The sequence below is a fragment of the Mesocricetus auratus genome, unplaced genomic scaffold (genome assembly GCF_017639785.1).
Source record: "Mesocricetus auratus isolate SY011 unplaced genomic scaffold, BCM_Maur_2.0 Super-Scaffold_6730, whole genome shotgun sequence".
NCBI classification, from domain to species: domain Eukaryota; kingdom Metazoa; phylum Chordata; class Mammalia; order Rodentia; family Cricetidae; genus Mesocricetus; species Mesocricetus auratus.
The window spans coordinates 98,629,536-98,654,328 of record NW_024429184.1 but is presented as its reverse complement, the minus strand read 5'-3'; the positions used below and the strand labels follow the sequence as shown (position 1 = coordinate 98,654,328).

At 44.2% G+C, this 24,793-nt stretch overlaps 1 protein-coding gene across 2 annotated transcripts in view; it reads left to right on the top strand.

The window, feature by feature from the left end:
• The window catches only part of Prrc1 (proline rich coiled-coil 1), a 31,557-nt gene extending 11,171 nt beyond the window's left edge, over window positions 1-20,386 (top strand). For both annotated transcript variants that reach the window (XM_040741795.1, XM_040741796.1), the window contains exons 5-9: window positions 2,146-2,248; window positions 3,109-3,272; window positions 6,763-6,866; window positions 9,298-9,400; window positions 16,651-20,386. In XM_040741795.1, coding sequence (XP_040597729.1) covers window positions 2,146-2,248; window positions 3,109-3,272; window positions 6,763-6,866; window positions 9,298-9,400; window positions 16,651-16,860 — 684 coding nt within the window. In that variant the 3' untranslated portion in view covers window positions 16,861-20,386. The remainder of the gene's footprint in view (window positions 1-2,145; window positions 2,249-3,108; window positions 3,273-6,762; window positions 6,867-9,297; window positions 9,401-16,650) is intronic.
• The last annotated feature ends 4,407 nt before the right edge of the window (window positions 20,387-24,793 follow it).

Sequence of the window (24,793 nt, the reverse complement as noted above, 5' to 3'; positions counted from 1 at the left end):
CTAGAGCAGTGCTATTTCATGATGTACACACTGGTCATTTCTGTGGATCTCTTTCAGTTCTGTACCCTGAAAGAGTATCTTTACATCTCAGCTAGCGTTTTTTAACCATTCCAGTTTTCACCTGAGCAGTTCAGTGTAGCTGGTTTGTTTCAACACACCATGTAAGATAGAGGAATTTAAGCATTTTCCAGCCTCTTAATGGAGTATTTTGAGGTCATTCTCTCAGCAACCTGATGTCCCCTTATTTTATTTACTAAAGTACACATTAGTGCCAGTCTCTGGGTTTGTCTTCTCTGCCATTGAACCTGACTCTGTAATAGCAGCACACCATCTAAACTGCAGCTAGGTGTGGTTATTCCACTGATGGGTACTGAAAGCATGCTGTGCACTGCGCTCAGGTGGGTGTGCGGAGCTTTCCCTGATGAAAAGGGAAGTGCGGATTAGCAGGGTGCAACAGTACTCAGTATTGTGAGTCCTGGTTCCAGTGCTGTGAGTCCTGGTTCCAGTGCTGTGGGCCCTGGTTCCAGTGCTGTGGGCCCTGGTTCCAGTGCTGTGGGCCCTGGTTCCAGTGCTGTGAGTCCTGGTTCCAGTGCTGTGGGCCCTGGTTCCAGTGCTGTGAGTCCTGGTTCCAGTGCTGTGGGCCGCTGGCTCCTCTTGAGCTAAGTGGTTGATGTGGTCATGTTTCAGGAATCTGGTCCTCTTACACTTGTTTTTATAGATCTCTCTTCTGTGAAATATACAGCTTTCTTCCTGCTTTATAAAGAGATTGCTGGTTGCTAGTTGTAATAGCCAGTTCAACTCCCTGAGACTGGTCAGAGCAGTAACTTACATTTTTATCTTGAGGTTGCCTGGCAGTTTTAAATTTAATCCTTTTGAACTCACCTATCCTCAGTCATCTTGGTGAGTTGGAAGGAAGGGATCTCAGTCTGTTGGATGCCCCCAGGGGCAGAGCTCCCCCTTTTCTTTGGAAGAGTAGGCGTGTAAGAAGGAAAGCTGGAAAGCTCTGGGGTGGAAGCTCATGATGCTGTTGGTCTGAAGAATCCAGAAAGGAGAGCTGCCCACGGGAGAGGGTTTAGGAGCGGGTACAAGAAAGGGAGCTTGAGAAAAACATTCGAAGGACAGAGATATGCATTAAGGCAACCAGGAGCTATTCTGGGGGATAAAGGTGAGAAGTATTTTTTACTGCCTTTATCTCCTTAGGGACAAAGTATGGACTTATATAGACACATGGTTACAGTCCTTATTTGGGACAATAACTGAGGGACAGGTTTCTCTTATAAATGTATTTATAACTAAAACATACTTTTCAGACTATCAGTTTCCAAACAGTGTTATTGCAGAACCCTCCACAGGCAGCTGCTGGCCTGCTTTCTGTGTGTGAAGAGAAGGCAAGAGCACCACTTAGAATCATAGTAGGAATTTGACATCGAATGACCTCATTTTAATTATAGGTTCCAAAAGTACCATTTCACAGTTTTTGAAAGTAGTGGTCCATCGATGCATGGGAAACTTAAAAAGAAAAGTTTCCTGTGTAGGTCTTGCAGGTAACCACAGCTGTTGTGAGCTCATGGTTGCAGTAGCCATCTGTTTGGGAGGCACTGTTTCATAGCACTCTTCCCATCCTTTGGCTTTCACGATTTTTCCACCTCCTATTCTGTGATGTCCAGATACTTGGTTGTAGTGACATTAATACAGGTGTCCCATGTAGGGCTGAGCACTTGTCTCTTATTTGTAGTGCTGTGACCAGCTCTGCATGTTTTGGGGACGAACATTTAAGCATAGATGAGGGAAATGGTCTCTAGGCACTACCCCTTAGTGAGGAGCCACTGGCAGGGGACAGTTGCTGAGGGAGGGGAATCCATCTTCTTTAGGAGGTGGCCACTGGTAAGCTTCCTGTGCTCCAGGGGACGTTCCCGCGTCCGTGCACATGTGGGCAGCACTAACTGGGTTTAGCTGATTAACAAAGAAAAGACGTGATGTTGGGAGGGGTGTGTTGTGATGTGGGGGAAATGGGGGAGTATGACCATACTTAACTGTTTTCATGTATATAATTCTCAAAAAGAAAGTTTTAAAAAGTTCTTTCATGCTCAGGAAAGTCAAGGTGTTCTTTGTTTGAACTGAATGTCTGCATCTTGCTTTGTGCAGGGCGTGGCTGGAAATCCTATGGTGAAATCTGTGCTTGATAAGACCAAGCATTCGGTAGAGAGCATGATCACGACGCTGGACCCTGGCATGGCTCCATACATCAGTACGTAGATAAGCAAGCCTGCTGCCGGCCATGCTTCTGATGCTCGTCATGCCACATAGCTACACTTTCAGTTCATTTCTTCCTGCGCTCTTAATTCAAGTGCATTCTCCATCTGAGTTTAGGTGTAACTGATTTATCTTTCTTAGTCATCATTATTTAAGTTTTAGGACTTCATAGTATGAACTTTAGAAGAGGAAAAGAGTAATTTAGTAGTAAATTTTGCGTATTTGAGTAGTTTATATGGATTTTTCTTCATTCACTGTCATGTTTTGTTTATACTTGGTTTTGGCAATTTATCTAGTTAACTATTTTAATCAAATATATGTATGCTTAATCAGGAATACTATTTTTAGAGAAAGTTAAAATCAAGCAATTAATAAAACTTGATTATTAGTTTGCTAGGAACATTGTTTTAACTGCTTTTGAGCCCTCATCAGATATCCTTAGACAGTTGACACAGGCATTTTGCTCTTTAATTTTCATGTACATTTCTAGTATGTGAACAATAGGGATTAGTTAGATCAGCACTAGTCAGTAATCTATAAATCCTTATAATGCAAGGGAGGTTGGTAATTGGCTTTTAAACACTTGTTGGAATAGCATGCTCTGAGTTTAGAGGGTCGGAATTTGTGTGGTTGTATCAGATGGCGTGATGAAAAGAGGATTTGTGTCCGACCTGGGTTTGAGTCCTGACAGTAGTGCTTTAGCTGCTGTGCTATGGTGGGTGAGGTTGTGTCAGCCTAGCTCACATGTGTAAGGCTGGTAACAGTTAGTGAATGCAGTGCAAGCCTCTGGTGTGGTAGTAATACTAGATGGTGACTGCTTACATTTGGAATTGAAGTTCTTTGTGATTTCTGCAGAATCTGGAGGTGAACTGGATATCGTTGTAACCTCAACTAAAGAAGTGAAAGTGGCTGCTGTCCGAGATGCCTTCCAGGAGGTCTTTGGCTTAGCTGTGGTTGTGGGGGAAGCTGGACAGTCCAACATCGCCCCACAGCCAGTAGGCTATGCAGCGGGATTAAAGGTGAGTCATAAGAGCGTTTCCAGAGTATGGGACCTGCAGTTCATTTGCCCATAATTGTGATAACGATCCTGTGGACTGTGTGGAACCACTGCATATTTAGATACTGAAATACCAGCTTTGTCGTTAGTTAGCCAGCACTGTCATGCTGTGAAGATAGAAAGGAGTTATAATTGAATAAAATCTCAATTAGGTTTCAGTTATTGGAGGAGGATGGCAGTGTCATTAAGAAAGAACAAAAAGAACAGATGTTCTTGAAAGGAATCTTTATAACGCAGTATTGATTTTCAAGTCAGTTATTAAAATTATAATAGCTGTTGGGTACCAGTAGATACATACACACATACACATTACTCTTCGTTACATTGTTACAAAGGCACAATCATGCAAGAACAAATGAAGTTGATGGCAATCAAACATTTTCCTATCCTAAATAAGGGAAGCAAATTCTTTGACCTCTCTTCCTCTATATCATTCTACCATGCTTGCTTCCTTCTTGCAGTAAAACTTCTGTAGGAATTTTGAACATTTTCTCTAATTCTTTGTAGTTTTCCAACTGCCTAGCCATACTTCTCTACTACCCTATCCTAAAAAGAGTGCACTCAAAGCCACTGATAAAAGGTTGATCAGGAGCTTTCCAGGCAGCTGGTCATCCTCTCCGTTGTTTAGATAGAGTTTTAGATAGCCAGGCTGGCCTCAGACTTGCCCTGGAGCCAACACTGGCCTTGAACTCCTGATCCTTCGTCCACTTCCAGGGTTCTGGGATTATAGGTGTGCAGCGCTAAGTCTGATTTTACTTTAGTGTGTTTTTCTCCCTTGTGGCCTTTTGGGTGCACACCTGGAGTTTTTCCGAGTTCATATACTGTTCTTTGCTTTTGTGCTTGCCCTGTTGGTCTCTCCATTTCCCCCCAGCTTCCTCTTGGTCTCTGTCTCCATGCCCTCCTTTGCTGACTTCATGTCGTCCCTGGCCTTAGCCAGCATCTTATGCTGACACTTGGAGCTTCTTATTGCCACCGAGACTGCTCATGAATTCTTAATAAATGTAAAAGTTGCCTTTTTGACAGTACTTGGATATCCCAAGCCTAGTATGTCTAGAATGAAACCTTTTCTTTCGCTTATACTTAGTCCCTACTTCATGTCAATCAGTGGCAGTCCTGTCCTTCCATTTTCTCAGATGAGGAAACTTGACACCAGCTGTAGAGATTCCTCTTGTTTCTTCTATCCCATCATTCTGTCTTGTTTGCAAGGCAGACACACGTGTGCTGTGGTTGTTTTTCTGGAGGTTGCCATACACCCTCTTAGTGAGTATGGTGCTCTTGCTACCAAGGGAAAAAGGATTAGGTCCTTGGAGGCTTCTGGCTACGATGCTTTTGGCCTTTGGATACGGCTTTATATGTTCAAATAGCTATTGGTATGTATACCCATTATAGTAAAGTCACAGCCAGCAGTCCTGTAACTCCTGATTGGATGCAGCTTATTTAGTGCACACACATTTTCCTCCTGAAGTGTTTCAGAACCCTGCCATGTTTAGGAACCTCAGACGGCTGTACAGTGTTAGACTTGGGACTGTTTGAAATGGTGGCAACTTTTAACAACACAGACATGTAGAAGGTGACACCAAATACACCAGCACCTACTTGTTTCAACGTGTGAGCTTAAGCAAGGTGGTAGTGGCATTTGTTTGACTTGACTGGAGATGTGCAGGACAGACAACTTAAATTATTTTGTAATTGTGTGCACATATGACATCGAGATTACCAATAAATTTCAGTAAATAGTTGAATTCACCAGTAAAGATTCCAGAACTATTGAGGATCAACTGTATTTACATTTAAAAAGTTTGTGTAAAGGGTCGTGTAATGTTTCCTTTGACTTTGACACCAGTGTATGTTTATTAAAAATATGTTTATGCCATATGATAAAGCTAACTGCTACCTGTAGGGTTTGAATTCAGTCTAATCTAGAAACGAACATGGTAAATTGAAAAAATAAATATGTACACACTATAACTGTAAACCTTAAGATAGATTACAAGGGTTATATGAATGAGTTTTGTTTGAAAGGTGGGAACAAATCTATTGCCTGGACTGAGTCTCTACTTGTCATGGTTTCAAGATTGGCTTTTGCCATTGTTTGATTTTTCACATGGCAAGTTCTTACTGAATACTTGTTTGCTTACACCTAGTACCAAGCTTAGGAGATAAAAGTTGATCCAAAAGTAGACAGACCGCGTCCACTCTGCTGTAGAATCTGTCATCGGTTTTCTTCCCAAGCTAGTGTCTTAAGCTGTTGAGTCCATTCTCATGAAGCTGTCACTTCTCTCATTCATTTGTCACTTAATCTTTGTGTGATTAAGGATTAAGCAATTAAGCACATCATCACATCATTTCATCTTTTTTTTCTGTTAACTCTTAACTCTGTCCTTAAAAATCTGCTTATTCTTGGCTTGGTGTTTTTCAGAAATAGGTCTTCGAATGTGTGTCTGAGACTGTGTCTTGCTTTGGGGCCCAGGCTGGTCTGGACCCCCATTCCTCTGGTGTCCACCTCTCAAGTGCTGGGGTTGCAAGCCCGCTACCCAGCCTTCCCCTTTGGACATTTTTATCACATTGTTTGTCCTCACTCTTTATGAGATGATTCAGGGAACAGTCGCATACAGCCGTAGCCCTCCTAACCTGGCAGTGGCTTCTCTGCTTTCAGGTACACACCCTTAGCTTTGAGTTCCTGTGCAAGTTTCTCAAGCCCTGTTTGGATTCGTTAGTGACAGTTATTCTGCTGAATCAGCTTCAGTGTACCACATACATTAACTTTCCACTTGCAGTAGTGTTCATGCTGCTGCATGTGTATTGACAAAGGGAATTAGAAAAACTGGGAAGTGTGATCACAAGCCCAGAGTCAAGAGCAAATCCACCAAGCAGATAGCAGGTCTGAAAACGTTTTTATTCTCAAAGATGACTTCTTGCTAAATGAACACTTAAAAATAAGGCTTCCTTATATGAGTAGTCAATTAGAAATTACAAGTTTAAAATAATGATTAAATAAATTAATCACAATACTGCATGATGGAATAATTTGGAAAATGTACCCTAAACTTAACACCAAGAAAATGCCATTGGGTATTTTTATTCCAAACCAGTGGTTCTCAACCTTCCTAATGCTGCAACCCTTTAATATAGTTCATCATGTGTGGTGACCCCCAACTGTAAATTGTTTTTGTTGCTACCTCATAATGTAATTTTGCTACTGTTAAGAATGGCATTGTAAATTTCTTTGTTTTCCAATGGTCTTAGGCAACCCCTGTGAAAGGGCCTTTTGACTCGCAAAGGGGTCGTGACCTATATGTTGAGAATCACTGCTCTATACCTCTGTATTGTTTGAATGTTTACAGTGAGTTTATATGTTAAATATGTGCATGTATTGTATAACTAAGAGTCAGTATATTTGCTATAAATACTGTTTAAAAAACTGTTTTCCAACCAGTGCTGCTTTTGCTTAGGGTGCCCAGGAACGCATAGATAGCCTGCGGAGGTCTGGCGCGATCCACGAGAAGCAGACTGCTGTGTCAATAGAAAACTTCATCGCTGAGCTGCTGCCTGACAAGTAAGAGGTGCAGGGTACCCTAGGAATCAACACAACTGTGTGGAGAGTTCACATGAACACCTAGAAAAGGTGTCTTCTGTCTTAAAGCCAGAGTGGAGCGTCTGCTCTCGTGGTGTGACTGTCCATGCTTAGCTGACACTCCGGTCCTCTCTTTTCTTTTAAAACTGAGCAGTGCAGAGCGATGTCTGCGCTGACAACCACTTGATACAATAGGACAGAATGTAAGACATACACTGCGTGTTAGCGTGGTAGGTGTCACGTAACAGTGGGAGTAAACACACGGCTTCCTATGGTGACTCACAGAGGTGGAAGATGGGCAAGAAGACTCTTGGCATTTAATAGGAGTTACATCGGGCTATGTGCTTAGCTTTAAAAGCCTCTGGAAATCACAGAAATCACAGTTCAGCATTGTTTTTGAAGGCTCTGTGGCTTTGTGATTTTTTTTTTTAAGTGGGAAAACCTGTTTGGACATGCTGAGTTACTTTATAATGAACAACCTTGCTTTGGTGAATTCTCCTTTCATTCATAATTACATGGTGGTTTCATTTTTGTCTTACTTTTTTGTTTACTTGTTACCTAGCATTTTGTAACTGTACTTTGCCTTTCCTGAGCTGGAAAACAACCGCCAGGGAGAGCAATTCACTAAAAGGGAAACCGAGTAAACTGTGTAGACCTAGTTAGTGCTCTTCATTTATTATCATCTGTTCATGCTGAGTTGGAAAAGGCAGTCTGTTGTCTCCTTCCACATACAGAATATCCCAGTGTTCATTCTGGGATGAGCAGTTCTAGACTTTGGTGTTAGTTTTGGATTAGTGTTAAGTGCACAAAAATGTTGTTATAATGTGTTCAGCATCTCCTTCCTTGTGACTTGATTGGTGATGTAGGTGGTCTCTTTGTGGCTTCTGAATGGAGTGTGAACCTTTTCCTGCTCTGGGAAATGGAACTGCCTTGGAACCACAGTCCAGTCCATCATGTTCATGTCACCTTGCTTATACTCAGAAAGGAAAGATGGAAATCCCAAGAGATCAAAAGTGATCAGCTGAGATTCTCCCCACTCCTGGCCTGGTTGTGATCCTGTTGAAGGACTGAATGAAGGAGAGGGGAACCTGAAAGTTCCCTCAGCCAGCAGGATCAGGGACTGAAATGGAAGGGCCTTGGCACATGACAGCGATTGCAGGTTCCCAGAGAAGGGAATGGGGAAGCGGGTTCCAGGTTGCAGTGGGGGTGATGCTGCTCAGAACAGAGGTTGACTGGAGCTCTGATGGGCGCTGCTGATAGGGAGACCGCTGTGCCTTTAGGGCAGCCCCGCAGGATGCCAAGGTGCATGCTTCCAGTTGAGTGAGGGCAGTACCCTCGTGGACACTGCCCATGGGCAGAATCAGGCAAAACAAGCATTGGCTGAGCTTGACTTCACCTTCTTGAATGAGAAACTTTGTTAAGACAAAATACAAAAGTTTGATTAGTAGTCAAGTAGAATAAATATTATTCAGTATTTGTGAGTTGAAACATTTTTAAGATATAAATGCTAAAGACATTATAAAGTACCATTTTAATATTCTACAGTTCCTTATGCTGCTCTGTCTTAGTTACTGGTTTTTATAAATGTGTTATCTCCTTATTCATTTTGTAGTCTTTGTGCTTACTAAAGGCACTTAATTTTTAAAAGATGGAGACATTGAACATAGCCTTGGTCATATTCCCTTAGAACTGAAATTCATTTCAGGGTCGTTATTTCTATTAGCTGGAATTCCAATGCTATTCCAGTTATCTGAAGTATGTTTATGATGCCTCCTTTTTATAATCTGCATGGAAAAGAACCTTGATTTCATGAGTGTGTTTTCAAAGGCTGACTCCTGCCTTGGAACACATGACTTGAAGGGTTAATGTCCACAAGGATCAAGCACGTGGTTATTTCCCCTAAATGAGCTTATTTCTTGATTTACTAGTAACATTGTTAGATGGCTGTGTGCTGGTAAGGGCCGGCATTACAAATTTCCCCCTATGTTAGCAAGTATCATTTAAAATTATCTGCGGGGAGCTCTTTGAGTGTTCAAATAAGTGTGACATTTTGCCAGCTGTGTGTTTGACTGCCCCCATTCCCATTATCCCCCATCTTAGCAAGAAGGGAATTTCCAATGGCTAGTAATTTCAGTTTCCTTTTTTGTTAATCTCTTCCTGTATCATTTTGGAATTAAGACAATAGGGTATTTTTTTTTTTTGCTTTTATGGATTGGGTTGTCTACTTACAAGCTAATTAGAAAACCATTCTCTTTCTGCGATCTGTGGTACTTTAACCTGAACAGTAAGTAGGGCTTGCGTTTTCCTTTTGTCTCTCCACTCTCATTTTATCTAGCTTGTAAACAGTGCACTGTTCCGTCCACTCCTATTTTACCTAGCGTGTAAATGGTGCGCTCTCCTGTTTCTGCTCTAGATGGTTTGACATCGGCTGCTTGGTGGTTGAAGACCCTGTGCATGGCATCCGCCTGGAAGCCTTTACTCAAGCCACACCGGTGCCTCTGGAGTCTGTGCAGCAGGTTGGTTGCTTTGCCGTTTCCTGACACTCCATGTCCATTGTGAGGTTATGCCCTTGACTTTGTCTTTCCATTTGCTGTGCTTGTGGCTTTCTTGATTCTGCCATGTTGTTAATTTCCTTCTTTATGTTCCTGACCCTGACATCAGAAGAAAATCGGCCTTTAAATCTGTTTCTCATGTTCTTTGTGTTTTCATTTTCCTATTCGTCTGTAGCTGTCTGGGTATGGATGCAGGCACAGAAGTGTGTGCGTGTGTGGAAACCAGAGGGCAGACAGCCTCAGGTGCCACTCCTCAGGAGCTGTCCACCCTGCTTTGTGTTTTCTAGACAGGTCTCTCATAGACCTGAATCTCAGCAGTTAGGCGAGGCTGGCTGGCCAGTTAGTTGTCCCAGGAACCCTCCAGTCTCCACTTCCCTAGCAGTGGGATTTCAGGCAGGTGCTTTCACATTTGACTTCCTAAGTGGTGCTTGGGTCCTTGTCTTAAATAGTAGCCATTCACCAATTGAGCCATGTCCCCAGCCCCTGTTTATCTATTATTTTTATCTATTTCCCTTCTCTTTCATCTAATCATCTTTTTTAGTTGTTCATTTTAGTAGCAAGTTAGTATTTAAAAAGTTAAATGAAAGCTGGTGTAACAGTGGACACCTTTTAATCGCAACACTCAAGATGCAGGTAGATCTCTGTGAGTTTAAGGCCAGCCTGACCTACAAAGCAAATTCCAGGCCAGTCAGGGCTACACTGTGAAACCTTATCTTAAAAAACCAAAATAACAAACAAAATTTAGATGAGTGCTGGAGATTTGGCTCAGGGGTTAAGAACACTGGCTGCTCTTTCAGAGGACTCTGGTTTAATTCCCAGCATTCACATGGCAGCTCAGACTGTCTATAACTCCAGTTCCAGGGGATGTGATGCCCTCTCCAGACACCACGTGTGCATGTGGTACACCAACATACATGCAGGCAATATAGCCATACATAAAATAAAAATGAAGTTAAAAAAAGTGGCGGATAGAAATTTATCTTTAGATTTTTCTGGATGAAAAATGGATCTAATGATGGGCAGATTCCAATCTGATTCGTACTTATACATATTTTATGTAAATGGTCTCTTAATTCTCTACTGACCAAAATGCAGTGTGCCTGTCATCAGGATCTCTCTATGATTAACTGGTTAACTGATAGTTGTTGCCTCCCCCCCCTTTACAATTATTTGGAGTGTGTGGACATTTGACATTATGGGAAGACATTTGGCATTCTCTGAGAGGATGCGTGTGCAGTTGCATTTCAGTTTAAAGTGTGGCCATAAAGTTGCTAAAGGGGCTAGTGATTCTTCTGTGTGTTTGCAGTATGCAAAGATGCTTGGAGTTTTGATACTTTTCTGATATCATTTATACCTGAGTTCACTTCAGAAGGTCGGGCAAACCCTCCTGTAGCTCTCACGTGAGGACAGTTAGAGGCTTTAAGCTGATGCTGTGCATATTGTTATGGCAATAAAACTTAAAATGGATATACCGTGACAGGTTTTCTAGGAAGATAGAAGTTTTACCACTGTTTATTCAAAAGTATTAGACCCAGCCATATTGAATTGCTGTCTTTAATAGCTGAGGAGTCACTGCGTGTTCATATGGCTTTACCTAATCACTTCCATTAGCCCTACAGGGAAAGTGTGCCACCCAGCAATAAATCACTGACTAATGTCTTGAGCGAGATTGCAAAACACTCGAGGAGGACATGGTTGTCGATGTGCATTGGCAGTGAGGCAGCAGACCGCTGTGTATCTCCTTCTGCAAGGCCTCACCCACACTGCTCAGAGCAGGTGTCGGACTCACTGTTAACCCCACCAAGCGCAGAACACCTCTGAGCACTGTGTCCTGACCCCAGAGCTGAAGATGGGTTCACAAAGCAGCTGTGCAGTTACATAAACGGCTAAAGAAGGAACTTCAACAGTGTTAAGAGACTTGCTCGAAGTAACAAACTTGTTGTTGAAGAGTCCTGATCAGGATTAGGAGTATATGTGTGTTCTGGAAAGTCTGTTGGGAGCAGCAGGAGAACTGTTTACGGTAGCTCCTGTCTCTGAATTGTAGACGCTGATGTAGATCTAGGGTAAGCACACAGTGACCCCATGGCCGGTTCTGGCCCATTGCCTGTTTTTACGTTTTTCATGCATGTACCTGCTGATCTACTTATAAACTGTTTATATATAGTTGCTTTTGTACCAAAAGGACAGAATGGAGGAGTTTTGGTGAAGATTGGCTTCAAAACCTAAAATCTTTACTGTTTTGCCTATTTCAAAAACTGTTTGTTGGCCGCTGTGCTGGATGCTTGACCACTTTTAATTTTAATTTAGTTTTAGGACTAGTTAGTTGGGCATGCTGCTCTAACGGTGAAATAGGCCCACGTGTACACATGCAGCTAAGTGTTAGCACACTACTAAGTGTCAGCGAGCACATTGGTTATTGTGGGCCCCTCACTCATGGGAATTCACACACTTTAGAGGACATGCAGATGAGTGGACGAGACCTGGGGAAGTACAGCAGTCACGGATACAGTTAACCCAAAGCTGTTCGATTAAACCATGCAATCTGCCTTTTGTTCTGTTCGTTTTTGTTTTGTGGATTCAAAATTCTCATGATAAACGGTTATGTACACTGAAGTATTTTTGTTTCTACCTGTTCACATTTCTTTGTTTTTTTTCCCCCAACATAATATTTTTATTGATTATTTGGAAATTTCACACAATGTGCCCTGATCATACTTGCTTTCCGTTCCTCAGGTCCAGCCAGCCACCTCTCCCTTCCAAAAGAGAAAAAATACATCAAGTCCAGTTTGTGTTGCTCATATTCTCATTGGTGCATGGTTAGACTCTGAGTGGCCTGCCCTGTGTGCATGTCCGTGTCCCCATGTCCCCGCCACGCCAACAGAAGCCATCGGCTATGAAGATGGCTTCTACACTTCAGCCTCCCTATCACAGTTTTTAAGGATTCTCTTCCATGGCTCCCTTATCTGTCCTGAAGTGTCTCCTGTCTGCTCCTTGTCACAGTAATTTAATGGCTTAGAAATCATTTCTTCAACAAACTTCACTTGTCAGTGTGTGTTGTAACAAAAACCTGTTAAAAGACTTTCGTATAACTTATGCTTCTTTTCCGTTCCCACTAAATCCGTCTGCTCAGGGTTTTTCTTAACAGTACTCAGGTCACTCAGAAGTACAGCCCAGCATCACAGTATCACTTTCACATCTGACTTAACAAACAATTTAAAAGCTTCTCAACCCCTGTGCTGAGCTACTGAGTCAGGACCTGCACTGTAGCAAGACTTCCACGGACTTGTGTGGTGTGTGAGGAGCAGAATCCTGGGAACTTGTGTGGTGTGTGAGGAGCAGACGCCCATGAACTTGTGTGGTGTGTGAGGAGCAGACGCCCATGAACTTGAGTGGTGTGTGAGGAGCAGGCTCCCATGGACTTGTGTGTGAGGAGCAGACTCCTGGGAACTTGAGTGGTGTGTGAGGAGCAGACTCCCATGGACTTGTGTGGTGTGTGAGGAGCAGACGCCCATGAACTTGAGTGGTGTGTGAGGAGCAGGCTCCCATGGACTTGTGTGGTGTGTGAGGAGCAGACTCCTGGGAACTTGAGTGGTGTGTGAGGAGCAGACGCCTATGAACTTGAGTGGTGTGTGAGGAGCAGGCTCCCATGGACTTGTGTGGTGTGTGAGGAGCAGACGCCTATGAACTTGAGTGGTGTGTGAGGAGCAGACGCCTATGAACTTGAGTGGTGTGGGAGGAGCAGGCTCCCATGGACTTGTGTGGTGTGTGAGGAGCAGACGCCCATGAACTTGAGTGGTGTGTGAGGAGCAGGCTCCAATGGACTTGTGTGGTGTGGGAGGAGCAGACGCCCGTGAACTTGAGTGGTGTGGGAGGAGCAGACGCCCATGGACTTGTGTGGTGTGTGAGGAGCAGACTCCTGGGAACTTGAGTGGTGTGTGAGGAGCAGACGCCCATGGACTTGTGTGGTGTGTGAGGAGCAGACGCCCATGAACTTGAGTGGTGTGTGAGGAGCAGACGCCTATGAACTTGAGTGGTGTGTGAGGAGCAGGCTCCCATGGACTTGTGTGGTGTGTGAGGAGCAGACGCCCATGAACTTGAGTGGTGTGTGAGGAGCAGGCTCCAATGGACTTGTGTGGTGTGTGAGGAGCAGACGCCCGTGAACTTGAGTGGTGTGGGAGGAGCAGACGCCCATGGACTTGTGTGGTGTGTGAGGAGCAGACTCCTGGGAACTTGAGTGGTGTGTGAGGAGCAGACGCCCATGGACTTGTGTGGTGTGGGAGGAGCAGACTCCTGGGAACTTGAGTGGTGTGTGAGGAGCAGACGCCTATGAACTTGAGTGGTGTGGGAGGAGCAGGCTCCCATGGACTTGTGTGGTGTGTGAGGAGCAGACGCCCATGAACTTGAGTGGTGTGTGAGGAGCAGGCTCCCATGGACTTGTGTGGTGTGTGAGGAGCAGACTCCTGGGAACTTGAGTGGTGTGTGAGGAGCAGACGCCTATGAACTTGAGTGGTGTGGGAGGAGCAGGCTCCCATGGACTTGTGTGGTGTGTGAGGAGCAGACTCCTGGGAACTTGAGTGGTGTGTGAGGAGCAGACGCCTATGAACTTGAGTGGTGTGTGAGGAGCAGGCTCCAATGGACTTGTGTGGTGTGTGAGGAGCAGACGCCCGTGAACTTGAGTGGTGTGGGAGGAGCAGACGCCCATGGACTTGTGTGGTGTGTGAGGAGCAGACTCCTGGGAACTTGAGTGGTGTGTGAGGAGCAGACGCCCATGGACTTGTGTGGTGTGTGAGGAGCAGACGCCCATGAACTTGAGTGGTGTGTGAGGAGCAGGCTCCAATGGACTTGTGTGGTGTGTGAGGAGCAGACGCCTATGAACTTGAGTGGTGTGTGAGGAGCAGGCTCCCATGGACTTGTGTGGTGTGTGAGGAGCAGACGCCCATGAACTTGAGTGGTGTGTGAGGAGCAGGCTCCAATGGACTTGTGTGGTATGTGAGGAGCAGACTCCTGGGAACTTGAGTGGTGTGTGAGGAGCAGACGCCTATGAACTTGAGTGGTGTGGGAGGAGCAGGCTCCCATGGACTTGTGTGGTGTGTGAGGAGCAGACTCCTGGGAACTTGAGTGGTGTGTGAGGAGCAGACGCCTATGAACTTGAGTGGTGTGTGAGGAGCAGGCTCCCATGGACTTGTGTGGTGTGTGAGGAGCAGACGCCTATGAACTTGAGTGGTGTGTGAGGAGCAGACGCCTATGAACTTGAGTGGTGTGGGAGGAGCAGGCTCCCATGGACTTGTGTGGTGTGTGAGGAGCAGACGCCCATGAACTTGAGTGGTGTGTGAGGAGCAGGCTCCAATGGACTTGTGTGGTGTGTGAGGAGCAGACGCCCGTGAACTTGAGTGGTGTGGGAGGAGCAGACGCCCATGGACTTGTGTGGTGTGTGAGGAGCAGACTCCTGGGAACTTGAGTGGTGTGTGAGGAGCAGACGCCTATGAACTTGAGTGGTGTGTGAGGAGCAGGCTCCCATGGACTTGTGTGGTGTGTGAGGAGCAGACGCCCATGAACTTGAGTGGTGTGTGAGGAGCAGGCTCCAATGGACTTGTGTGGTATGTGAGGAGCAGACTCCTGGGAACTTGAGTGGTGTGTGAGGAGCAGACGCCTATGAACTTGAGTGGTGTGGGAGGAGCAGGCTCCCATGGACTTGTGTGGTGTGTGAGGAGCAGACTCCTGGGAACTTGAGTGGTGTGTGAGGAGCAGACGCCTATGAACTTGAGTGGTGTGGGAGGAGCAGGCTCCCATGGACTTGTGTGGTGTGTGAGGAGCAGACGCCCATGAACTTGAGTGGTGTGGGAGGAGCAGACGCCTATGAACTTGAGTGGTGTGGGAGGAGCAGGCTCCCATGGACTTGTGTGGTGTGTGAGGAGCAGACTCCTGGGAACTTGAGTGGTGTGTGAGGAGCAGACGCCTATGAACTTGAGTGGTGTGGGAGGAGCAGGCTCCCATGGACTTGTGTGGTGTGTGAGGAGCAGACGCCCATGAACTTGAGTGGTGTGTGAGGAGCAGACGCCTATGAACTTGAGTGGTGTGGGAGGAGCAGGCTCCCATGAACTTGTGTGGTGTGGGAGGAGCAGACTCCTGGGAACTTGAGTGGTGTGTGAGGAGCAGGCTCCAATGGACTTGTGTGGTGTGGGAGGAGCAGACTCCTGGGAACTTGAGTGGTGTGGGAGGAGCAGGCTCCCATGGACTTGTGTGGTGTGTGAGGAGCAGACGCCCATGAACTTGAGTGGTGTGGGAGGAGCAGGCTCCCATGAACTTGAGTGGTGTGGGAGGAGCAGACTCTTGGAAACTTGTGTGGTGTGAGAGGAGCAGGCTCCCATGAACTTGTGTGGTGTGTGAGGAGCAGGCGACCATGAACTTGAGTGGTGTGTGAGGAGCAGGCTCCCATGGACTTGTGTGGTGTGTGAGGAGCAGACGCCCATGGACTTGAGTGGTGTGTGAGGAGCAGCTTCCCAGGGTCTTGGAAGACCTGATGTCTATTTTGAAGCCTACTACAATGCTGGTAGTGCAAAGACAACGTCTGTCAGGGTTTCTGGGAAGCTATTTGATGCAGCTCTTTATTGTCTTGGAATAAGCTGTAGTGTTTGCAATTTTGCTGTCCTAAGACAACTAATTTGAGCCTAAGAAACTTTTTTTCAAGGTGAAAAGAAAGCCCGTCCGGTGATTGTGAAGCAGCTAGTTGGGGATCTGTGCACAGATCCTGTCTTAAATGAACGAATGAATCAATGTGCAGTCTCTCTCTGCTGGGAATATCATTTTAACACAAACCTGTTATTGACATGGCATGACCCTGAATGTAGAACTCTAGTTTAAGCCCTCAGAGTGAGTTGGGAGCAGGTGGAGTTCTTTCAAGACTTAGACGTGCACTCAACCATGTGGCTCAGCCTCAGCACCACTAAAAATATAAATTACGAAGAGACTAGATTATATTTGAATAGTGTGATGGGCTATTATTAACACAGCAGGTGTGTGCAATATTGTTTGGTGCCTTTGACCCTTGTAACTTTATACAGTTGTTGGTAGCAGAGCTGAGTTTTTGAGGGTGGTCATAATCTATATTAAAAATAAGCTGAGTCAAGACGTTGAGGTCTTGACTCATTCCTAACATATTGAGTTCCAGTGTTGTTTTGACATGTGATAAGTAACTCGCGTTCCTTTTTCCATAGGCGCAAAGCCTGACTCCCCAGGACTACAATCTGAGGTGGTCAGGTCTATTGGTGACAGTGGGTGAAGTCCTGGAAAAGAGCTTGCTAAACGTCACCCGGACTGATTGGCACCTTGCTTTCACTGGCATGTCTCGCCGACAGATGATCTACAGTGCAGCCAAGGCTGTGGCGGGCATGTACAAGCAGCGCCTGCCACCCAGGCCCATGTGAGACCAGCTGCTGCGAAATGGAGACCTGCTGTCACCTTTGGCTCTGTGTTAGAGGAGACTGGATAGCTTCAGAGAATCCAACAGCTTTTACAATTTTCCTATAGGCTGCAGTCCTTTTAAAAGAGATTTTTTAAAAATAAAGGCACAGTGTCATTCCAGTAAAACAAAAGAAGTAGGTCCTCTTTTTACTGTCATGATTTCATACATCCTAGTTCTCAAAACACATACACATACATTTACAGCACAGTTCACTATACCAAACTTATAAAGTGGAAATCCGAGTTCATATATTTGATTGTCCTTGGCTCTTCTGGTTTCTTAAGAATATGTAATGAGGTCAGTGTGTTAAGTATCTGGCTAAGGCTTGTTTCCTGTTGTCATCTGTATGCGAATGTGATCTCAGGTTTAATGGTGAGCAGTGCACATGCTCAATAATGGACCTACATGCTTGCTGTGTATGTATGTGTATACAGTTCCATGTGTCTTATAGAATATGGGCCAAATTAACAGAATGGAGATTATTTTTTGTCATTATGTACATGTATAGTTTGGAAGTTATACTTGTTTCTTTTTTGTTTTAAATTTTCACATTTTATAGATTTATACTACGAAGAGTGGAAAGTAACATTTTTCTTTGTTGCTATGTAAGAACTATCAACCAAGTTTATTTTAGATCAGAAGTTATTCATCTTATTTTTTTTTATTTTGCTTTGAGATTTAAAAAAATTGTGTATTGTTGTTTTGCTTGCGTGTGTGTCTATGCACCATGTGTGTACAGTGCCCAGCGAGGCCAGAAGAGGGCATCAGAACCCTAAAACTGGAGTCATAGTTGGTTGTGAGCAACCATGTGGGTGCTGGGTATCGAACCTTGCTCTTCTAGAACAGCAATCAATGTCCGTAACCACTGAACCATCTTTCCAGCCCCCTCATGTTATTTTTGTACAGTGGTATGAGCACTTCCACAATTCAGTTTTCATGATAGCTGTTCTTCCTGCATCCAGCCACAGCCTCTACGCTGTAAGAAGGGGGCCCCTTCTTTTGGGATGGAGTGCGTTTTCTTTATTTAAAGTTGCTGTTTGTATTATTTGAGAAGCCCATTCAGTGTGCTTTAATAGCACTCACCTCCCACCCCTCCCCTAACTCTTCCATTCCCACCACGTGCTCCCCTTCTTGGCCTCTTTTTTTTTTTTTAACATCCCACCAAGTCCAATTTCTACTGCCCAAATAGGTGTGAGGCTAGCAACCAGTTGACCTACAAGGGACTACACCCTTGAAAATTTACTGTCCTTCAGAATCTGTCAACTCCTAATAACTCCCCAGCCTGGGGGGGGGTGGGGAGTCATGAGCTGGATGTTGACTGGCTGGACCCTGTGTAGATTAACGTGGTTTCTTGGTTTGCCTTAAGCTCAGCTAGACTTTTCTAACTGTGCCCTCCTGCCTTTATTTCCTATGGATGTTTTCAAGGGAATGATTTTATATTCAATGTAGTTTCTTTAATCCATTGCATTTACTGGATGCTTTTTCCTCCCTGAAATAATATATTTTACCATTTGGAGATTTAAATAAGTCAAAATTAAGTAAATTTTTTTCTAACATAGTTGAACTCTGTATATGCAATTCAAGTATCTTCCTGAAGACAATTTGGTACAGAAATGTAATTTAACTTTGCTGTCCTTGTCGATACAGTTCTGTAGTATCAGAGTTAATCGACTCTGTACTTACTCTTCTCTGTCCTCACATGCACAGTGTGCTGTTCCATTATGCTTGGCGGCAGTGATGCCATTGCTGCTGCTTTTACAGAAGGAGGAGAATTACTACTTTTGAGGTGGGTCTGTGTTAATTAATCCCCAAGCACTGTGTGTGTTGCTTAGTTAGACAGGAAGGAAGTCTGGCTGTGGTGATGTACCTGGCCCAGGTTAATCCAGTACTTCTCATTGATTCTTCTTGCATAAAACGCAGAGCCTTATCACTTGCTGCTGTGCAGTTTTTAAAAACTGTCCTTTGGGTCTGGGGATGCAGCTCTGTGATGGAACACTAGCTAATGTCACACCCTAGGGTCAGTCCCCAGAACACACACACACACACACACACACACACACACACACACACACACACACACACACACACACACGATCGGCAGGGGGAACTGTTCTTGTCTTAACAGTATTTGATGGGGTGTTGCCTGGATGGTGGTGTTTTGTTATACTCCATAGGCTAGTTTTGCAGATCCTGATGGTACTCTATTTCTTCCCTTCCTTGTTTTATTGAATCTGTGTTACCTTAGTTACTGTTTCAGAGGGTCATTCCAGTAGAATCAGTGGGGGTCACTGACATCTCATTGGGTGACGGCTTTCCTTGAGTCCTAAATAACCATGGCAGATTTATGCCAGGGCTTGATTGAAAGTGGAGAACCATAGTTACCTAGTCTGCCTTCTGTGAGGAGGGGAGCAGGGATGAAGGGCAGATGAAAGAGAGAACTGTTTGACCCAATGTGACCCTTCTGTAGATGGTTTCCTCTGGCCCAGGGTTCTCTCTGGCGGGTGTCAGAGCGGGGCTGACTCCACCTCTCATCTTCCCTAACCCTTGTCATCGGGAGTCCCCTCCTCAGTCTGCATGGTGCCATCTAGACCTGGACAGTTCAAAGCATGATTCTCTTCCCAGGCCTTCTGTTCTTGGCCCCTTTCTCTTCCTGCCTGTTTTTGTATAACTTCCACACTGACATTTTTAGGGGGTTTGTGGGTGGCTGCTGCATTTTTCAGGCCTTCAAGGAAAAAAATCATAATTGTCACAGTGTTGGCATTATTGAATTTTTATTTTTATCAGTAAGAAAAATAATTTAACATCAGCCTCACAAGACTGCTCAGCTGTTTAGTTCCTAGGTCGGCCTATTCTGTTTTGTTGCTTTTCTTGTTTTGCTCTGGCCTGGTTGGCTTGTAACAATGCTAGGTGGGAGCTGAGAGCATCATTTACTGTAGGCCAGCACTCCACACTGCTCAAGAGCCCCGGCCTCGGCCTCAGCCCCAAGACCCTACTCAGTTTTTGAGACAGCTCTACTGAAGCTCTACCATGGACTTCTGCAGTTGGAAAAGTTTTAGAATCTGGGAGTTGTCCCTACTGATCCCTTGTCATTGTTTTCCAGTCTTCTTTCCTCAGTCTTTAGAGGTAAGATACTGCCATCTTAAGTGTAGGCATACAAGAAAACAAATGAAAGCACACATGCACATGTGCTCTGAATTATGCAAATTAGCAGTTACTCAGGGTCAACTAAATTACTTCACCTCCCCTTTACTTTACTCGTGTTATTTGGCAAAAGGAAAACAAAAACTAAGGACTGTGTGATTTGTGAAGCCAAATTGATAATCTGTTGTAAAAATTGTTGAGTTAAACATAAATTATTACAAAGTGTAGAGTTTTCCTAGGATATTGTATTCATTTTGTGATATTATGTAGAGTGATGTATTGGATAAAATCAATTTTGTAAGTATGTAAATATGTCATAAATAAATACTTTGACTTATTTCTCAGAATATGCAGTGATTTAAATACTAATTTGTAATTAATATGTCAGAAGGTCACATACTCCTTCTTTGCTCTAAATTGATTATCAACTTCCACAAATTATCAGACTTCAAGCATCTTCTTCCTGGAGGATTTTAACATTCAGAGCCAGAGAACTCAGTATAGAGAGAATACCCATTTGGAGATACAGGTAATGGTGGGAAGTCAGGGGCTCACAAAGCAAGCTCTGATGCCTGGGTGTAACTTCTCCTTTCCCTCCATACCCATCCTTTTAGGTTTTTGGGGGTTGCTGGGGGAATAGTTTTAGCATCAGCAATATTAATTGGGGAGAAAGGTATGAGGTTTTGAATTTCAACCATCTCTCTAAGTACTTATCCTTACCCATGGTCAACATCTACTACCAGAGTAGTCCACAGCAGTTCATGAAGGTCATTGACATGGTGTCATCACCCATAATTTACATTTAGACTCACTGGCTTAAGTACATGTGTATGACATTATTATAACATCACACACAGTATTGCTGCTGCTCTAAAAATCTATTGCTTCTCCTATTCAGCCCAGCTCTCTTCCCACTGGCAAGTGTGAATCTTAGAGTGACCTAAGCATTTCTGTTGCTGGGATGTCACAGTTGAAATCTGATGCTCTGGATTGGCTACTGCCATGAATAATCCTTTAAGGCTACCTACATGCATTTTCATTGTTTGATCATCCCATTTCTTTTTAGCTCTGGTCTACCTCGATGTACCAAAGATGCTTTTCTGTTTCTTTACCAGAGGGCATGTCTGAGTTTTGGTGACTGTCAGTAAGGTTGCTGTAAATATCTTCAGGTTTTGTGGACTATTTTAAGTCTTGTTGTGGTACAAGTTCCAGTTAGTTTTATAAAAACTTCTCAGCTTCTTCTGTTGAAGAGTTTTGTCTTTACTGGACTTGCTGCTGTGAGCAGCTTGTTGTTGTTTTGTGTTGACCAGGTGGAAATAGAACAGCTAGGTTGGAGACCAGCGGGGAATCTTGCCAGAAGATAATAGACATATTAATCGGGCTTTTTGTTTTTATTGCCAAGGGTCAACAATATTATCCTTAATAGACAAGAGCATCAGCTCGGTGCCCAGGAAAAGCCGTGTTAAATTTATACTTAATTTCAGAAGTAAGTAGTGGAAAAAAAAGCTTTCACAACAGAAGTGAAACTGGCAAGACAAAGTATTAAAGAAGTTAAAGCAATAAAGAAAGAAATTGTAAATGAGTTTTAGTTTTTTTAGGAATTCAGTGTTTCTGTGAAAACTAAAACATCAAAAGTGCTAGAAGAAAACAGCATTAACCTACTGGATACAGGTGTACAAGGGCTTTCCGAATAGGACTCCATTTGCCCAGGAATTGAGGCTGATAGTTGACAATGGGATTTCATGAAACTAAAGAAACAGTGAGTGAGGAGGAAGCCCACAGGATGGGGAGGATCTTGGCTGACTGTACATCTAACAGGAAGGCAGGACATACCTGTGCAGTGCGTGTTTCCTGGTAAGCATCAGAGGGGAACTTAAACTATAGCATGCTACTGTGACCTCTGATTTTGCTGATTCCATTTTTATATAAAGTGGCCAAAAATGTTTTTAATATAATTTTTATCTTTATTGATAGTAGATTTTTTTCATGCACTATATTCTGATCACAGTTTCCCCTCTCCCAACTCCTAGATTCTCCCCACCTTCCCACTCACCCAAATCTATACCCTTTACCCTCTCCCAGCAGAAAATGAACAGGCAAAACAACAAAAACTCAACAGGACAAAACAAAAAAATAGAGCCAAAGAAAAAGCACACACACACACACACACACACACACACACATCCCATCAAATCACAAAATCCAAAACCACAATATAAGATCTGTAAGGTTAAAAAATTACCCAGACAAAGAGTTAAGAGACAAAAACCACTAGTGAGTTAGTTTTCTGTTGGCCATCTACTACTGGCTTGGGACATGCCATTAAGTGTGGTTTGTATACCCAGTGGGACTCCATTGGAGAAAACTAACTTTTTCCTTTGTGAGTAGTTTCCTGTTGGTGATAGCTTCATGGCCTGTTGAAATTTCTTAAATTTTTTACATATATGAAAGAAATCTAAATGGACTCACCAAGTAACTGGGGAGACCAAGCCCCAGTTAGACATCTCTCACCACCAAATGAAACATCCAGTGTCAGGAATGGGTTACATCTTACTGAGCCATTGGCCAAAGGGGTCCCTTGGGAACCTTCAAACAATCCAGACTATCGTCAAGGCTGTAGCTCTACACAAACTGATCGTAAGGTTCTACACTTACATAACTCAGTGAACACAGACATTCCTACCTAGAGCCTCCACCCCTACTGAATAGCATTTGTGGCACTGGAAGGTACTCTACACGCTACCAAAGGAAAACAGTGAACATCAACCTAGTTACAAACCCTTGAGTCTACAGTGGGGAACTGCCATATGAAATGCTGGTGCAAAGGTAGCACAAGAGTTGGGGGCTGACCAGCCACCATGTGAGTGGATTTAAGGCCCACTCCATGAGAAGGAGCCTATGCCTGACACTGCTCAGAAGCCCAAGAACCAGAGGGACCTGGCAGACCTAGGAGAAAACAAAACACTTCTGGTGATGGAATGCAGCAGTAAAATGACTCCTAGTGGCACTCTTCAGTAGATCAGTGTCTTGTTCAGCCATCATCAGAGAAGTTCTTGAGGTAGGTGGGAACAAATTCGGAGACCGACAGCTGGGCAATGTGCAGAGAGTGGGAGGCTTTTGATGGAAATTTCTGTCCCCTCAAATATGCACTGAGGCTTACATTAAATGTAAATGCTCGGCTGATGGCCCAGGCTTGTTACTAACTAACTCTTCCATTTAAACTAACCCGTATTTCTTATCTATGCCTTGCCATGTGGCTCATGGCTTTAATTGTCCTCCAGCATGTCTTGCTTCCTCTTTGTCTCCTGGTGACTCCACCAACTTCTCCCTTCTTCCTCCCAGCATTCTGAGTTTGGCTGTCCGGCCTATATGTCCTGCCCAGCTATCAGCCAGTCAGCTTTTTTATTAACAATGAGAGCAGCACGTTTTCACAGTGTACAGGATTATTTCACAGCAGGAGACATTGGAAAACTCAGTCCTAAATGGGGGTGTCTCCATCAAACCCTTTCCCGTGAACTCTGGGAAGTCCGCATAAGAGGCAGAAGGATTGTAAGAGCTAGGAGGGGCAGAAGGCATCAAGGGGACAAGCCCTTCTACACGAAGCAGGGATGATACACATAGACCCTCACAGAGACGGTGGCAGCACTGGGACATACACTGGTCCAAGCCAGATGGGGTCCCGGGGCTCGGAGGGGAAGCCGACATAACCTTCCATCACTAACCCTTAAGGAACTTTGCCATTAACTGGTTTCGAAGTAAAGTCCTGGCTACCTATCCTTTAAAATACCTTTTACATAACTTGTTACGGACTTTTAGAAGAGAAAAGGCTGTTCATCTCTGCTTTCTCCCAGAGCAAAAAGATAAGTTCATTTTCCCTTTTAGAAGTGGCCTTCCCCATGTTCATCCCAACACTTAAAGCCAAATGTAAAGCCTGAAATTCTTCTAAACTTCCGCCCTTTCGATGGTTTCTTTAATATTGAAGCATCTTCCCCTGATAAACACAGGTAATTGTAGTTTTAACTCTTAAATATTTTTCATAGCATAAAACCTGAACTAGCTTTGCAATTGAAGCACTAATTAGAAGGCTGACCATGGAAAGAACATGGGCAGGGGGTGGGGGCGTGTTAGAGAGTTCATGCCTCATTTTTTACATCTTCGTAATGGTTTGCTGGTGGGCCAGGTCATTTCCCTTGTTTTTTTTACCAATAGTAAATGCTCTAAAAGGGTGTAAGCTCATCAGCTGAGACTTGCTGGCTATTCTCACCTTCCCCCCCCCCCCCCGTGCCCTTTTTCATCCTCCAGACAGTGAATTAGCTAGCCAGGTATTGATGCTATGGAAGAAGGCAGCCTGTGTTTTATGGGACTGGTTGCTGAAGCCTTTTCCTTTCACAACACTCCACATTGGGTAGATGAGATGTGTGTTGGCTGCAGGAGTTTCGGGGACAGGATGAGAAAGTGGCCCTTGGCTTATACACTTTCTTTTTCAGCTGACTTGGCTCTGGTGCACATATAGTAGGTCAGAGGGAAAAATGATGAAATGGTCCATTACTAAAACCACACTTCCCCACGCTTTTCGCTATGAAACTGAGGCACGGTAGACATGTTTCTGTGAAGTAATCCTTGGCCACTGACTAAGCTTCCATGCTTTTATGAAATTAATTTTTATTTAAATTAAAAACAATCTTATTTTACATACCAATCCCAGTTCCCCTCCCTCTTGTCCTCCCATTCCCCCACCAACCCCCAAGCTTCCA